The 16,989-nt window shown below is 46.2% G+C and overlaps 1 protein-coding gene across 1 annotated transcript in view; it reads right to left on the reverse strand.

The window, feature by feature from the left end:
- Positions 1–16,519, reverse strand: part of FAM178B (family with sequence similarity 178 member B) — a 425,328-nt gene extending 408,809 nt beyond the window's left edge. The window contains exons 1-4 of the mRNA XM_088443441.1: positions 16,322–16,519; positions 16,042–16,056; positions 15,516–15,953; positions 4,953–5,022 (exon numbers count right to left, since the gene is read on the reverse strand). Coding sequence (XP_088299567.1) covers positions 4,953–5,022; positions 15,516–15,953; positions 16,042–16,056; positions 16,322–16,519 — 721 coding nt within the window. The remainder of the gene's footprint in view (positions 1–4,952; positions 5,023–15,515; positions 15,954–16,041; positions 16,057–16,321) is intronic.
- Between the last annotated feature and the right edge of the window lie 470 nt (positions 16,520–16,989).

A 16,989-nucleotide genomic window follows, 5' to 3' on the forward strand; every position in this document is an offset into this window, starting at 1 on the left:
TGTCTCAAGTTGTACCTCAGCCCTCAAGGATGCACCATCCTGTCTCAAGTGGCACCTCAGCCCTCAACGCTGCACCGTCCTGTCTTAAGTCATACCACTGCCTTCAAGTCCTGTCTCAAGTTGCACCTCAGCCCTCTAGTCCAGTTTTGCCTGCCTTGTCCTTGTTAGTCCAGTCTTGCCTATTTTGTCCTCGTCAGTCTAGTCTTGTCAGCCTTGTCCATATTCAAGTCTTGCCTGTCTTGTATCCTGCATACCACAGTCCTGTCTCTATTTGTCTGGTGACTCAGCTGTTATATAGTCCAGAGACACTTCTCTGACCATAGTGACCTGTCGCTGTTTGTACCATCTCTCTGCAGCATCACTCCACTAGTCCTTGTAGTGATCCCACCATCATGTGGGAATCCTTACATCATCCTTTTGTGAAGCCGTACAGCGAAAGTTTGTTTTGAAATCTGACCAATCGCGACTATCCAAATCTCTCGATATGCCTCCCAAATGTTCATCAGATGCCAAATCCTCTGAACATTCAGATCAAGATTTATTGGACCACTAAATCAGGAACTTTCAAGGCTATTCCAAAATCAATGTCAAGGTCGCAGCCTCTGGAATCAAGAATTGTCTACACTTCAATGAGAGTCCGGTGGGATATCCTGGTCTTTTGGATACAATGGGCCAATTGTAATAGGTAGTCTGTTTTGGTAAATTGCGAGTTTGGTGCTAAACTCGCAATTTTTCACAACTCTCCAATGTAATAGGGTGTCTGTTCACTAAAACTCGCATTTTTCAGAGTTACTAAAACTCCCCATTCTCAAACTCGCATCCAGATGTTTTCACATTGAAAACAATCAACTCGCCCAATGTAATAGAGTGTCTGTTTCAGACTCTCAAAAAAAAAGATGACCAAAAGTCCCCAAATAATAGACCTGCTTCATTGTATCATTGTATCATTCATTGTGTCGCGACATTGTATCATTGATGTAACCACAAGATTAACCTCTATTAATCTTGCGGCTACGATGTAGCGGTTCCCATCATAGACTTCAATGGGGATTTCACACCATAGAAGTCTATGGGAGACACAGGCTGGCCGCATTCAGCTAATCAGGGAGCTGCTCCGACGGAGATGCTCCCTGATTGGCTGGCGGCCTCTTCAATGACGGGACACGCGTGTGCCCCGGTCATTTACGCGGAGCAAAGGCATGTGTACACACATACCTTTGCTCAGTCCGCATGGATCCTTTTTTTGCGTTTTTTTATTTTAACCCCTGGATTGCCTACTCGGACAAGTGGACATGATCGACGCATAGGAGAGGTGAGTATGGATTTTTTTTTCCCAGGTACCCCTATGGATTACTTCGGATAGTAGGTGAGTATATGTGAATGTGAGTGTGAGTGTGCATGTATGTTTAATTAAAATTTTACTTTCACTGTGTATGTTTGTTTATTTACGTATTTCTTTAGTTGTGGAACTACAAGTGCCAGCGGGCCCGTAATGCCCCGCATGCTGGTATTTGTGGTTCTCCAAATACCAGCATGCAGGGGAGGCTTGCTGGTACTTGTGGTTCTACCACTAAAGACAATATGGAAACTTAATTTTTACACTTTACACTAACACTATCAACCCGGCACCCACGGCCATAGGGTGCCGGGGATAGCCCCGGGCTATCAGTCTAGGCCTGGGGTGCCCTGGAGAGGGGTACCCCTTTATTGGGGGGTACCCAACTCCCCAGGGATCCCCGGCCTGGACTGACTAGCGGTCAGGAATAATGCTTTGGCCGGGGAAACTGGTGAAAGGTTTTCCCTGGCTGTGGCATTATCCCCCCGCTAGAAAGAGTTCGGTGCTGGTTCTGGAATTTTCAGGGGACCCCTACTCGTTTTGTCCCCTGATTTTCCAGAACCAGGACCAGCTCAACAAAGCCCTGTGCTGGTTCTCAATATACAGGGGCCCCCTACGCATTTTGGCCCCTGTATTTTTAGAACCAGAACAGGCTTTATAAAGCCCGGGGCTGGTTATGCTTTTGGGGAGGGGGTGCACTTTTGTTTTTAAAACACACACAGAAGCCATCACGGATCTCACTGATCTGTGATGGCTTCTCTAAAACTCGCACCTTTTAATGCTACTCGCATAGTCCTAAACTCGCCTAAACTAGCAAATGCAGTAGCCTCGAGCTGAAAAATTGCAGGCTATTGAATTTGCGAGTTTCAGTACAAACTCGCACTTTTTAAAAGTGCGAGAAAGTGCGAGTTTGTACTGTTACTAAAATTGACACCCTATTACATTTGGCCCAATATCTCCTACTGACACTGCTCCTCAAAGAAAAGGTCTGATATTGACATGAGATTTGGATTCCGAGTCTGACTATGATTCAGAGTCAGATAAAAAACATTCTTTGAAGGTTTTAATGTCTCTCAATTATATTTTCACTCAGAAAGAGCTTTCAATACTGACAGTTAAAGACTCACAAAGTGAATATCAACCACAAGCTAGTTTTGTTCCAGTCCAAATGCTGCACCTGTTCACTCACCTGTTCTGCTAGTCCAATGGCTAGAGACCACTCCCTACTTAAGCCAGTTCCTGTGTGCAGCGCAGCCCATTGCCTGAACAATGAGTTCATACCAGGATAGTTCGAGGCTCCAGGAGTTCTCTGTATCCTGTATTGTGTCCTCTGTGACTTCCTCATTGCCTCATCGATTCCAGCAAGTTAACATCCTTCGCTGAATATCGCTCACCTGTCAGCGTCACAGCACTCACACTAATCTGCCAAGATCCATCTACCGCTAAATTCCTATTCTGTCAGCGCTGTAGCTTCCACGCTGTGCACAGATCCATTACTCACCTGCCGCTGTGTCTGCAGTTCTGCCAGCACTACAGCATCCACGCTACTCACTATCTTGGAAACATCCACCGCCATGCTCCTTTATCTGCCAGGCCTGCAGTCGACATACTGCGTGCATCAGCCTTACTATCGGACTCCAGACTGCAAGTATACTCTGCTGTTTACCTTTGAACTGTATACTTCCTCAGTCTATACCACCATACCGCTGGGACATTGCTTGTTGTTCTACTCTGTGCTCGATAGTTATCCAGGTATATAGTATACTAGCCTACTAGTGGTATTGGTTTCCCTGCACTGCGTGCTGTTGTCTTGGGCTGGTTTAGTAAAGGGTGCTGGTTCCAGGGCTGTGGTTCAGTGTGAGGTATACAGTCTGTGCACTGAGGTGTTCAGAGACTGTATTACTTTTCCTGACATTCAGGTTCTGAGTTCTGCACTGGTTCCACTTCCAGGTCTTGCATCAGAGCTGTGCCAGGGTTACAGCTTTCTCAAGCTGTATCCTGGATCAGGGGCGCCGAGAGGGGGGGGCAGCGGGTACAGATTACCGGGGCCCGGGCTTCCTGAGGGGCCCGGCGGGGGACCGGGTCCGACGTCGCCCCCCCCTCCCTCACAGCAGCCCAGCACACAGCGTGTGCTGAGCTGCAGTTGGAGACTGCTCGTGACAGCTGAGCAGCAGCCACAGCAGTCTCCTATGCCTGTGTGGGGGAGCTATCACACTGATCGCGCCTCCCCTGGCTTTGCGCCGGGCTGATGGGGCTCAGAGCGCCCCCCTCCCCGGCGCTCAGCTTCGCATCGCTGCAAATCTTTTTTGTTTCTTTTTTCCGGCAATGGGGCGTGGCCACGCCGCCCGAGATTAGGCCACGCCCCCTATTACCGGGGGCCGCCTTGGCTCTTGGCGGCCCTGTCCTGGATACATAAAACTCAGAGTTCTGAGTTACTATCTACCAGTACTATGCTATTCTGAATTCCAGGTTCACCCTTGTGGTTGGAGCATGTTCCTGGTGTAGTAGGCCTTCATAGTCACTAGGCAAGGGAGTGCCCAGTTCCCTGGGTAATCACCCGGGTTCCAGTTTAACATCCTTGCACATCACTAGTCTGTGGTTCCTAAACTTGCAATAGTGTCTAGCCTCCTGTTTGCTTATGAGTCAGAGCTGGATTAAACCATCTGGTTTCACAAGCAGGTCGACCAGACCCAGGGGTCCCGAGCCAGATCAACAAAATAATCACACCGTGACACAGGTCTAGTTTGACTACAGATCCAGGTCCAGTTTCCATACAGATGGAATATGCTGTTATGGTTCAGCCAGAACATCTGTAAGACCTCGCCATCAGCCAATGCGTTCAGGTTCAAATGCCTCCTAAAAAAACGTAGCCTGCGCAACCTTTGTGGTACCTGCATTACCTCACGAGCCTCCTCAGTTTCTTGCTCCTGGGTCCTTCCAGCATGGTGGTAGAGCCTCTGAAACCCCAGCCACATGCAGTGACTAGCACTGGTAGTATATTCTGCCATTTTTGCTTGACACAAATCAATGCAGCTGATTTAGCCCCTTTAATAGGCATCATCATTGTGTTCCCACTAATTGCAAATTGATACAACTGTGAACACATACACATGCAAACACTCACCTCAGGAGACAGCCTACTTGAAAAGTCTATTTTGGTGCAAGTTTGGTAATTTCCCGTGCGAGTTTCAAAACTCGCTTCTTGGTAAATCTGTGTGTTGCATTATTTCCTATGGAAAGTACTTGCGAGTTTGGACAATGTTCGTTTCCTGCAAGTTCGTACGTGTTTGCCCTTAGTAAATTTGTGAGTTGGGAAAACAGGCTAAAGTCGCACAAGAATGCAATCTCGCCCAAACATGATTCTTAGTAAATTTACCCCTTGGTGTCACAATATAGGAAGTAAAAAAAAATACCCATAATTTGGAACAGTGCAAATCAGCCCATGTGCCTGGTAAAATGGAGCTCTGATACCATTGATTATGGCATAATTCCCTATATAGATTAAAGTGCAACAAAAAGGTGTATCTCTAAAAAGTTTTTAGTATGGTATTGGGTGTATATTATATATATATATATATATATATATATATATATATATATATATGATGATGATTACCTGGTCCACTGGGATGAAGAATCAGTTGATCCCCTGAGGCTCTATATTCCAGAGTTCTCAATACTGTATCCTGCAGAAAACACATTTGCAATGTCAATTTACATTTAAATCGTATGTGGAAATCATCATCAGAGACTTGCACCTGGCCTACGAGGCCGGCAACAAAGAGGTTTTTAAAGAAGTTAAAAATAGAATTCACTTTGAAAGCCTGAACTCACGCGAGTTTATCTATACTTCCAGTGTCGGGGCATGAAGGGCCCACCAGCGGTTTGTAATAGCAGGGGCCTGTTGAAGTGGTGTTACCATCTGCCAAAATGGGTGTACCCAGTGACCAGAGACGTGTGGCAATAATATGTGCAAATAGATGAAAGAGAAGTTAACTAGAGATAGACCTCCAAAGCGCCAGAGAGAGGGTTGTCCTAGTTAATAAATAGACTGGGACTGTCATGTTCTGACAGTGACCCAGAACATGCATGGCAAGCAGGTTCGGATTGGGATGGAAAAGCAGCCTGGGTTATTTCTGGAAACAGACTTTAAATAGGGGTGTGGTCTGGGTCTGTGGAGGAGGGGGACGGTGAAGAATCGCTCCAATGTGTACCCAGCTTAAGAACATGTCTGAAATACATTATGATGATATGATGTGACATAATGCGGCCTTTTGGCTAGAGGCCAGAGGGTGATGTCCTGAGTGTTTGGTCTGGTCAGTGAGTGATGTCCTGAGTGTTTGGTATTGTCAGTATGTGATGTCCTGAGTGTATGGTCTTATCAGTATGTGATGTCCTGAGTGTTTGGTATGGTCAGTAGTATGTGATGTCCTGAGTGTATGGTCAGTATATGATGTCCTGAATGTTTGGTATGGTCAGCATGTGATGTCCTGTGTGTTTGGTATGGCCAGTGTGTGATGCCTGAGTGTGTGTGGTCTGGTCAGCGTGTGATGTCCTGAGGGTATGGTCTGGTCAGTATGTGATGTCCTGAGTGTGTGGTCTGGTCAGAATGTGATGTCCTGAGTGTATGGTCTGTACGAGATGTCATGTGTGTGTGGTATGGTCAGAATGTGATGTCCTGAGTGTATGGTCAGAATGTGATGTCCTGAGTGTATGGTCAGAATGTGATGTCCTGAGTGTATGGTCAGAATGTGATGTCCTGAGTGTATGGTCAGAATGTGATGTCCTGAGTGTATGGTCAGTATGTGATGTTCTGAGTATTTGGTCTGGTGATTATGTGATCTCCTGAGTGTTCGGTCTGGTCAGCGTGTAATGTCCTGAGTGTTTGGTATTGTCAGTATGTGCTGTCCTGAGTGTTCGATATGGTCAGCATGTGATATCCTGTGTGTTTGGTATGGTCAGTGTGTGATGTCCTGAGTCTATGGTCTGGTCAGTACGTGATGTCCTGAGTGTGTGTGGTCTGGTCAGCGTGTGATGTCCTGAGTGTATGGTCAGTATGTAATGCCCTGAGTGTATGGTCTGGTCAGTATGTGATGTCCTGAGTGTATGCTCTGATCAGTATGGGATGTCCTGTGTTTGTGGTCTGGTCAGTATGTCATATCCTGAGTGTATGGTCTGGTCAGTATGTGATATCCTGAGTGAATGGTCAGTATGTGATGTCCTGAGTATTTGGTATGTTCAATATGTGATGTCCTGAGTGTATGGTCTGGTCAGCATGTGATGTCCTGAGTGTATGGTCAGTATGTGATGTCCTGAGTGTATGGTCTAGTGAGTATGTGATATCCTGAGTGTATGGTCAGAATGTGATGTCCTGAGTGTATGGTCTTTACGAGATGTCATGTGTGTGTGGTATGGTCAGAATGTGATGTCCTGAGTGTATGGTCAGAATGTGATGTCCTGAGTGTATGGTCAGTATGTGATGTTCTGAGTATTTGGTCTGGTGATTATGTGATCTCCTGAGTGTTCGGTCTGGTCAGCATGTGATGTCCTGAGTGTATGGTCAGTATGTGATGTCCTGAGTGTATGGTCTAGTGAGTATGTGATATCCTGAGTGAATGGTCAGTATGTGATGTCCTGAGTGTATGGTCTGGTCAGTATGTGATGTCCTGTGTGTGTGGTCTGGTCAGTATGTGATATCCTGAGTGTATGGTCAGAATGTGATGTCCTGAGTATTTGGTATGGTCAGTATGTGATGTCCTATCACATTCACAAACACTCTACACCAGCACTTTTTAGGAGCTTATACACATAAACTACACAATATTAGGCAATAGAAATATTCACACTATTGCACCACTATGAGAAAGATAATGCTGCAGATGTACAAGGGAAATAGAGATATATAGCAATTCAGAACTAAGGACACAGCAGAGAGTTTCATTTGGATGTAAATCAATTCAATGACATGCCTGTCAGATGCAGCAGTACACGTCCACTTTACCGCGCACTCAAAGATGTTGCTTTCAAATCTCCCTGTAATGTTTTTTTTAAAAGTAGGCAAGTATGATATAACACCGCAGCCCCCTGTATACCAACACACAGCTCTATATAACACCACAACTCCCTATATACCAACACACAGGTTTACATAACACCACAGCCCCTATAGAGTAACAAAGCTCCTATATACAGACAGTCCCCTATAGGATTAAAAAAAACAGCTCCTATATACATAAACATAGCCCCCTATAGGGTAACACAGCTCCTATATACATACACACAGCCACTCTATAAGGTAACACAACCCTTATATGCAGACACACAGCCTCCCTATATGGTAACACAGCCTCTATAAACAGACACACAACCCCCTATAGGGTAACACAGCCACTACATACAAACAGCCCTGCTAGTCACCATATGCTCAAGCCCTTCCACCAACGCGTTTCAATGTCCTGTCTTTTTGAAGGTGTAACTATCAGGGCCAAGCATCGAACTTATATAACCACAGACAGGTAGTATTTCCTATAAGGGGCGGGGTCATCTATTTCGGGTGATTAGTGTCACAGTACACCAGACTCCGGGGTGCACTTACCGGGTCTGGTGACACTGGTCTGTCAGGCAGTGGGCACTGCTGATACTTCCGGCTCCCTCCAGCGGCTGTAACAGGTGGCCGTGGCTCTCCTAGGAGCGCGTACGACGTCCTGTTCTAGATTTAAATGGACAGGCAAGCCAAACGCTAATCGTGTTTGGTGTGGGATTTCAAGTCCTCCCTATAAGAGGGAGTCTCTGGCAGCACACAGATGCCAGAGAATAGGTTCACTTACCATACTCCAGCGTTCCTGTGATATTCCATTACCTGTTTCTGTCCTTGGCTTTGTTTGTGACCCTGATTTCGCCTGACCCCTGGTACTGCATCTGATATCTGGTTTTGACTTTGGCTATTCCCTGTGACCTGTTTACACCTGCTCCCTGGTACCATCTAGTCCGTTTGGTTCTGACCCGGCCTGTCGACTAAGCTACGTCTCCTCCACTGCATCCAGAGTTTACCAGCACCTGTATAAGGGAACCTATCCTGAGGGCCGTGACCTATGTGTCAGATGCAGCCAAGTCCATACCTTCTTGCGAGGGCCCCTGGTGGATACCACCAGTACATTAGACTCCGCACCTCAGGCATAGGTCTAGCCAACTCCCTAAATACGGGTCACATGCAAAATCCATCCGAGAGTTGTGACAGAATACTCTGGCCCCAAAAACATGGACGCTACTGGTAATCCGTCACCACGAGACAAGCTCGAGAACTTACTTGCTACAGTCGAGAAGCAAGAACAAGACCAGGCTCAGATTATGCAATGTTTGCAGACACTGATGCAAGTCAGTGTCGATCAAGCACCTCCGGCACAACCAGGTCCATCTACTACGGCACCAGCCACAGGGGCTTCCGCAACAATATGGATTCCAAATCCAACAAGTATGATGGGGATCCGACAGACTGTTGTGGATTCCTGAACCAGTGCTCAATCCAGTTTGAAGTCCAGGCAGCAAGTTTCCCTTCAAACAGGACAAAAGTGGCTTATATGATATCACTATTGTCAGGTCAGGTCAAGCATTGGCTTTGGCCTCTCCATTGTGGGAAAGGAATGATCTGCTTGTCAACAACAGTGCCGAGTTTCTGAGAGCCTTTTCGGAAGGTCTTTGATGAGCCTGGGCAAGTATCCTCCGCAGGGTCGGCTACTTTGCAGCTGAAACAGGGAAACCAATCTGCAGGACAGTATGCCGTGCAGTTCCGACCCCTTGCTTCTGAGTTGGGGTGGAATAATGAAGCCCTGGTTGCCGCATTTATGCAGGGGCTGTCGGATCAAATTAAAGATGTCCTTGCAACAAGGCAATTGCCGACTTCCTTGGACGACTTAATCTCCTTGTGTATCCGAGTAGATCTGCGCCACAGAGAGAGAGCATGTGAAAAGGGACAGTCTCGCCGCTTTACCTTTAAGCTTGCTCCATGTTTCACGGCACTTACTGGGCTCCCCAGAGGAACCCATGCAGATTGGAAAGTCTCGCCTTCCCGCCGCAGAAAGGAATAGCAGGTTTAAAAATAAACTTTGTTTGTACTGTGGTGAACCAGGTCATCTTCTCTCTGGCTGTCCAAAGTGTCCGGGAAATGAGAAAGCCTAACTGATCAAGGGGTGGTCAGGTTAGGTGTGTTTCAATTAGGGATGTGCAGGCTCGGATAGGTTCGAGTTTGCACGTTGAGTTCGGATTTTTCCCTCCAAAAAAACGGAACTCAGAAAGAGGCTAAACGTCATCTTACATGGACGAACATCATCATTCTTGGACTTTTGTCCAGGAATGATGATGTTCGTCCTTGTAAGATGACGTTTAGCCTCTTTCTGAGTTCCATTTTTTTGGAGGGAAAAATCCGAACTCAACGTGCAAACTCGAACCTATCCGAGCCTGCACTTCCCTAGTTTCAATACCCCTAAAAACAGTGTCACTTCCCAGTTTTCCATCGATGTAACTCTGGTCGTGGGAAATTCTTCCGAAGTCATCAAGGCCTTCTTAGATTTGGGTGCCGATGGCAATTTCATTACGGCTAAGAAGGTCCAAGAGTTAAAGATTGCGAGTATGCCGCTGCAAAACCCCCTATGCATCATTGGAGTGGATGGGAATAAACTTCCTACGGCTACCATTCACTCGCGGACAACTATGCATGTAGGGGCTCTTCATCGAGAATTGATAACATTCTATATTCTTCCGTCAGCCGAGAGTCCGATCATTCTAGGTCATCCCTGGCTCCGCAAGCATGCTCCTGTTCTAGATTGGAAGAAACCTCAAATGCTCTCGTGGGGTTCTCAATGCCGTGGGTCCTGTTTATCAGCTGTTAAACCTCCACACAGTGTCATTCTAAGCTCAGTCGTCTCTCCGGAAGACCAACTTCCAGTTCCATATCAATCCTTTAGAGACGTGTTCAGTAAAAAGGCCACAGAGACGCTTCCTGCTCACCGGGAGTGGGATTGCACTATAGACCTACTACCTGGGATGGTGCCACCCCGTGGAAGAATTTTTCCCCTTTCGCTTCCAGAATCCCAGGCTGTAACCGAATATGTTAAGGAAAATCTAGAGCTAGGGTTTATCAGGGAGTCTAAATCACCCGCTGGAGCTGGCCTGTTCTTTGTTAAGAAGAAAGATGGAGGTTTAAGACCATGTATCGACTACCGGGGCTTGAATGCAATTACCATTAAGGACCGGTATCCCCTATCACTGATTTCTGAACTTTTTGATCGGATAAAAGGGGCAAATATTTTCACTAAACTGGATTTGCGTGAGGCTTACAATCTAATCAGAATCTGGTCAAGAGACGAGTGGAAGACGGCCTTTAATACTCATGACGGTCACTACGAGTACTTAGTCATGCCCTTTGGATTAAGTAATGCCCCAGCTGTTTTCCAAAAATACATGAACCATATCTTCCGGGATCTGTTATACAAGTACGTGGTGGTATATCTGAATGATATCCTGATATTTTCAGAGGATATGGCAAGCCACCGTCAACACGTGTGTGAAGTGCTGTCACGACTCCGGGCCCATCAGCTTTTTTAGGATACATCATTTTGGGTTCCTGCCTTAGAATGGATCCAGAAAAGCTTGCCGCCATTGTAAACTGGCCTCATCCAGTCGGATTGAAGGCTATACAACGCTTTCTGGGGTTTTGCAATTTTTACCGCCAGTTCATCAGGAACTATTCATCCATCGCAGCCCCCATCACTGCTCTTACCAAAAAGGGTCAAGACACTCGTGTATGGTTGTCTGAGGCAGACGAAGCATTCAGCCAATTGAAGCAATGCTTCCTTTCAGTGCCTATTCTAAGGCAACCAAATTGTGACTTACCTTTTTTTTTGGAGGTGGACGCTTCCACGGTTGGAGTGGGGGCAGTGCTGTCGCAGAAGGATAGGGAAACAAGTGGTACTCCTGTGGGTTCTTCTCACGAAAGTTCTCTGCGCCAGAAAGGAACTACGTGGTCAGAGATAAGGAACTACTGGCCATCAAGTTGGCTCTTCAGGAATGGCGATACTTGTTGGAGAGAGCTAAATTTCCGGTGACAGTATATACCGATCATAAGAGCTTGACGTATGTCAAGAAGGCTCATTGTTTAAATTATCGCCAGTCTAGGTGGTCGTTATTTTTTGATCGGTTTAATCTTGTGATTACCTATCGGCTGGGTAATAAGAATGTGAAGGCCGATGCACTATCTCGAGCATTCAGTTCTGATGAGATGGAGGATTAAAGGGGGACAAGTTCATTCTAAATCCTGCTTGCTTCGTGGCTGTTACCAACAAGGTCAAGATTCCACCAGGGAAGATATTTGTAGCACCGGAACCCGATCCAAGTTGCTGCAATGGACACATTCTTCACGTTTTAGTGGGCATGCAGGAGTCAATAGAACTCTGGAATTAATCCTCAGGGGGTATTCGTGGCCAACAGTTTGTCAAGATGTTAAGGATTTTGTGGCAGCCTGTCAAATTTGTGCTCAGCACAAGATTCCTCCGCACTCTCCATCTGGTCCTCTGGTGCCACTACCAGTGCCTGATTGTCCTTGGACTCACATTTCCATGGACTTTGTGATGGATCTACCTTCATGCCAAGGGTTTAATACTATCCTGGTTGTGGTGGACAGATTCTCCAAGGCTGCTCACTTTGTGTCTTTAAAAGGGCTACCCTCAGCACCTAAGTTAGCGGAAGTATTTATTGAGGAAATCTTTAGATTGCACGGGTTTCCTAAAGATATTGTGTCTGACCAAGGGGTACAATTTACCTCTAGATTCTGGAGAGCTTTATGCAAGTGCTTTGGCATCAAGTTAAACTTCTCTTCGGCCTACCATCCACAGATCAATGGCCAGACGGAACGAATAAACCAAGAATTAGAGAACTTTATTCAAATGTATGTTTCTGCCAATCAAGATGACTGGGTTTCTCTGCTGCCTTGGGCTGAGTTTGCCCACAACATGGTCTGCATCCACTATTACCCGAGTTACCAGGCCTGCAGTCAGTACCACTTCCAGCTGTGCGTGGTACAGTGAATCGGTTTTGTAATATCTGGAAGGAGGTAAAAAAGAATTTGTGCAAAGCCTCTTCAAGGTATAAACTTTTTGCAGATCGGAAAAGGAGGCTGGGTCCGTTGTTAAATCCTGGTGATAAAGTCTGGGTGTCAACCAAGCATCTGAGATTAAAAGTTCCCACTGTGAAGTTTGCTCCCAGGTACACTGGTCATTTCCAGATTCTTCAGGTGATTAATCCAGTGGCATTTCATTTGAAATTACCTGGTACACTTAGGATATCTAACATATTTCATGTATCCCTTCAAAAACCCCTGGTGCTTAATCGTTTCTCAGTGCCTCGCAGTTCCCCTTCAGCAAGTTTGGTGGACCATCAGGAGGAGTATGAGGTAAAACAGATCTTAGACTCCAGACTGTCGAGGGAATCTGTTCAGTTCATGTTGATTGGAAGGGGTATGGTCCTGAGGAACGTTGTTGGGTCAAGGCTTCAGACATTCATGCACTTCAGAAATTCCATCAGAAGTTTCATGGCAAACCATTTGTGGGGTGTTCAGTGCCCACCCCGATAGGAGGGGGTAATGTCACAGTGCGCCGGACTCCGGGTGCACTTACCGAGTCCGGCGACACGAGTCTGTCAGGCAGCGGGCGAGGAGTCCAGGGCACCCGCTGCCGATGCTTACGGCTCCCCCCAGCATCTGTGACAGGCGGATGCGGCTCTCCTAGGAGCGTGCATGCCGTCCGGTTCTAGATTTAAAATGGCAGATTTCAAGTCCTCCCTATAAGATGGAGTCTCTGGCAGCACTTGGGTGCCAGAGTATAAGCTCATTTGCCATACTCCAGCATTCCTGTGTTATTCCGTGACCTGTTCCTGACTTTGGCTTCGTTTTGTGACCCTGATTTCGCCTGACCCCTGACTGCATCTGATATCTGGTTTGACTTCGGCTATTCCCTGTGACCTGTTTACGCCTGCTCCCTGATACCGTCTAATCTGTTTGGTTCTGACCCGGCCTGTCGACTAAGCTATACGTCTCCTCCACTGCGTCCAGAGTTTACCAGCACCTGTATAAGGGAACCTATCCTGAGGGTAGCGACCTGTGTGTCTGACGCAGCCAAGTCCATACCTTCTTGCGAGGGTCCCTGGTGAATACCGCCGACACATTAGACTCCGCGCCTCAGGCTTAGGTCTAGTCAACTCCCTAAATACGGGCCGCATCCATAATCCATCCGAGAGTTGTGACAGTAGCACAATAACGTTATTTCAGATTTAGTATTGCTTCACGCACAAAATATTCACCTTCTAAACTAAATGTGCGCTCCTTAGTGATCAGCACAATGCCCAGAAAAATCCTAGAGTGAAAACTAAAGCCAGTATGGCAAGTGAGGGCACTAGAGATGGGACGGTCGCTGGATCCAGATTAAGGATTTGCTACAGCAATCGGCAACTTTTTAAATCCATGAGTTTGAGCCAAACAGTGAATTTCTGCAGTGTCCCTCAGAAGCCTAAAAAATACTGGTGATGCCCTACAATCTCATGAGAACCACTTGATAGTGGTATAATACAAAAATAAAGTTTAAATGTGAAAATTTGTTCAGCCCATATATATACAGGAGAAGCTATAGCACAGGACACAGGCTAATTTTTACCACAGGGGCTTTGGCGACAATCCTCTTACGTTTCAATATTTGCATAAGGTGTAGGCACGCAGGGCGCCATAACAGAGAACCAACAAAATATCAATATTTTTAAGGGTTTTGTTTCAGTACTATACGCAATGCCGAAGTTCACGTAGTTGAGCGATGTCCTGCTACTGCCCATGCACAAAAATTCCTAACAGCTCCTACGGCACATGTACGCACAAAGGCACATTTGCAATGAAGTTAACTGAAATATTTGTATACATAGATACTCAATTGTTCAGTCTGGAGGCCATACAAATCTGAGCCTGCCATAGGGCTGATGCATGTTTATATGATGCAACAGATGGTGGCGTCTAAAGACGCACAAAGGTTGTATTACAGCGTCCAAGACGCTCATAGTGGGTATCCTTGCACAATCATACGCACGGATGTACTCCAGGGAAGTTGTTTGTAGCGGCATTTGCATAGAGTCGCAGGTGGGCGGCCGCCAAAAGATGTAGACGCAGACGTGTCTGCATCCACCTCTGAATCAGGCCCTTTATGTGGTCCTTGGTCAATGAAGCACATTGAATTTATAGCTAAAAGCTCAGGAACTTTGACGGCATCCTTGCACCCACTTCCGCTATGACTGTTATCCATTATATCACAGTATCCAAGCAGCATGATGATTTAAGACCAAAGTGGAAAATTCCCTCTTTATGTCCTACCGCCTCAAGTAGAAATACACTGAATGGGTGTAAATCTCCCGAGACCACCATCATTGCCTGAAGTCAGAAGCTAGAATTCTGGAGGAACGACATATACACCAGATTTTACAGTATGTATGGACCGCCCGATATATCGTCCCTTCGCATCTGCCACCACTGGGTACACACATCATATAGAGGCCCTGATTTAGAGCCCCGAGCGACTGAAGTTCAGTCGCTACGGGGCTCTCAACAAGATGGATGGCTGTTTTGTGGGCGGGTAGGGGGGGGTGGCTGGACAAACGCAGGCGTTCCCTTGGGAATGCCTGCCGTTTGTAGGTAGGTCTTACTGACATCACTAGTGATGTCAGTAGTGGACTTCCTGCTCTATTAGAGCAGGAAGTCCACTCGGCCTTGCGGAAGCCTAGACCCTACCGTAGGGTCTCGTTGCAAAGTCGATGGTCGCGATTATCGCGATGGTATCCTGGCCGCTCACACAAGCTGTGGGTGGTCTCCCACAGCTTTGAGAGTGGCCGGAGAACAAAAAAAAAATGCCCACAATCCCAGCATGCGGGCAGCGGCAGCGAGCGGCTCTGAATCAGGGCCAGAGTGTGTACCCAGCTAAAAGGTTGTATATTGCCTATCAGTGTAGACTACTGTCCACATGCCCCAAAAAGATTTGACAGTACCAACACTAACATACAGTACTTTGGTTAGCTTCCTTCTGTTGTTAATAATTAGCAAATTATTTTTTTTTTGTCTGTCGTTTCAAAAAAAAAAAAAATTCCTATGTATCATTACCTTAGAGGATTTGTTCACTGAATTTCTTCTTGGTGATTCATGTAAAAAGATAGCCTTCTGTCCTGAAAGATCTTTCTTGGTAATTTTTAACTCTCTGATTTTTCGTCGGCTTTTATATTCTTTTATACTAGACTGAAATTTCCAACTAAATATGCCATTCTTGTGATTTCTCCCATTGTACTTGAAATAATCACCAAATGTTTGGAAAGAATGACCTTGATGTTTGCAGCGATGGGTTCCTTTTTTGGACTGACAGATAGTATACTGTTTCTCGGTTCTTTCTGGAGTTCTATTGCGAGCCCTCATCTTTGATGCATGCAGACCAATGGGCTTCTTCATCCTTTGCTTCCTTGTATGTGTTTTTAATGGAATATTCAAATGCTGGGGTTGTTGAGATTTCTCCTTGTTCCTTTTCACTAAGCTCATTGTGTGTATGGGCTCAATTCCATAATCTTTTGCGGGTCAGTAGATCTCAGGTTTGTCGTTCTTGGTGTTAGGTCCTGGCTTTGTGAGTCTGTTAAATGACCTGCTCCATTTCCAGCTGTAAAATAAAGAGATAATCAAATTACAAATTTAATTAAAAAGTTATCTGCGTAATATAGCAAAATAACAAATTACAATATATTACTTACTGAAATACAAAGTGTGTTCCTGAATTTTTGAATGCTGTTATATACTACTTTTTTAAATGTTGCCTTTAGAAGCATTATTTCATTAGGGTTAGAATGACACCCAACTGGTTAGAGTATTGTGCGGTGTTGGGTTTCCCAATCTTACCTCCGGACTCTAAAAAATTACCTTTTTACCTCTTCGGTGTCTATCCCAGTTAGCACTGAGGTCAGCTCGCACTGTACATCACTCCCGGATAGCACAGAGATCCGCTCACACAGCACACAGAGGTCTGCTCCCAGCTGGTACTGAGGTCTGTCTGTGCTGTTACTGCCCAGTCTGCTAAGTGTCCTGTCACTGAGCACTGAGATGGCTCCCCATAGCTCCTTGCTCATAGCGTGTCTCCTCAGCATGATAGTACACAAGCTGCACGCCAGAGTTCCCTCCAAAGCCACAGCATGGGCACAGCCATGTTGGACATGGTCACCTGATGCTCTTCCTCCACTCAGAGAGCTGCTTCCAGACCAGCTGATCGCAGCATCCATTCCCTGGGAACGCACCCTTATAAATTCCATTTCTTGACTGGCTTTCATTTGCCAGTACTAAATCGCTTCTGTTGAAGTTACAGCTCTGTGCTGAGCTCCCAGGTACTCTGTATCTGAACGGTTCCAGTGTGTGTGATTCCAGTGCCAAGTCTGGTTACTCTAGTCTCCTATTCCATCTGTACTCCAGTCTGGTTATTCCACTGACACTTGTTCCTACCAACAAGCATCTGTACCATCTGATATCTCCAAACATCGGTCCCATCCGATATCTCCAAACATGGGTCCCATCTGATATCTCCAAACATCGGTCCCATCCGATA

This window comes from Taudactylus pleione, unplaced genomic scaffold (genome assembly GCF_031769625.1).
Source record: "Taudactylus pleione unplaced genomic scaffold, aTauple2 ptg000329l, whole genome shotgun sequence".
NCBI lineage: Eukaryota > Metazoa > Chordata > Amphibia > Anura > Myobatrachidae > Taudactylus > Taudactylus pleione.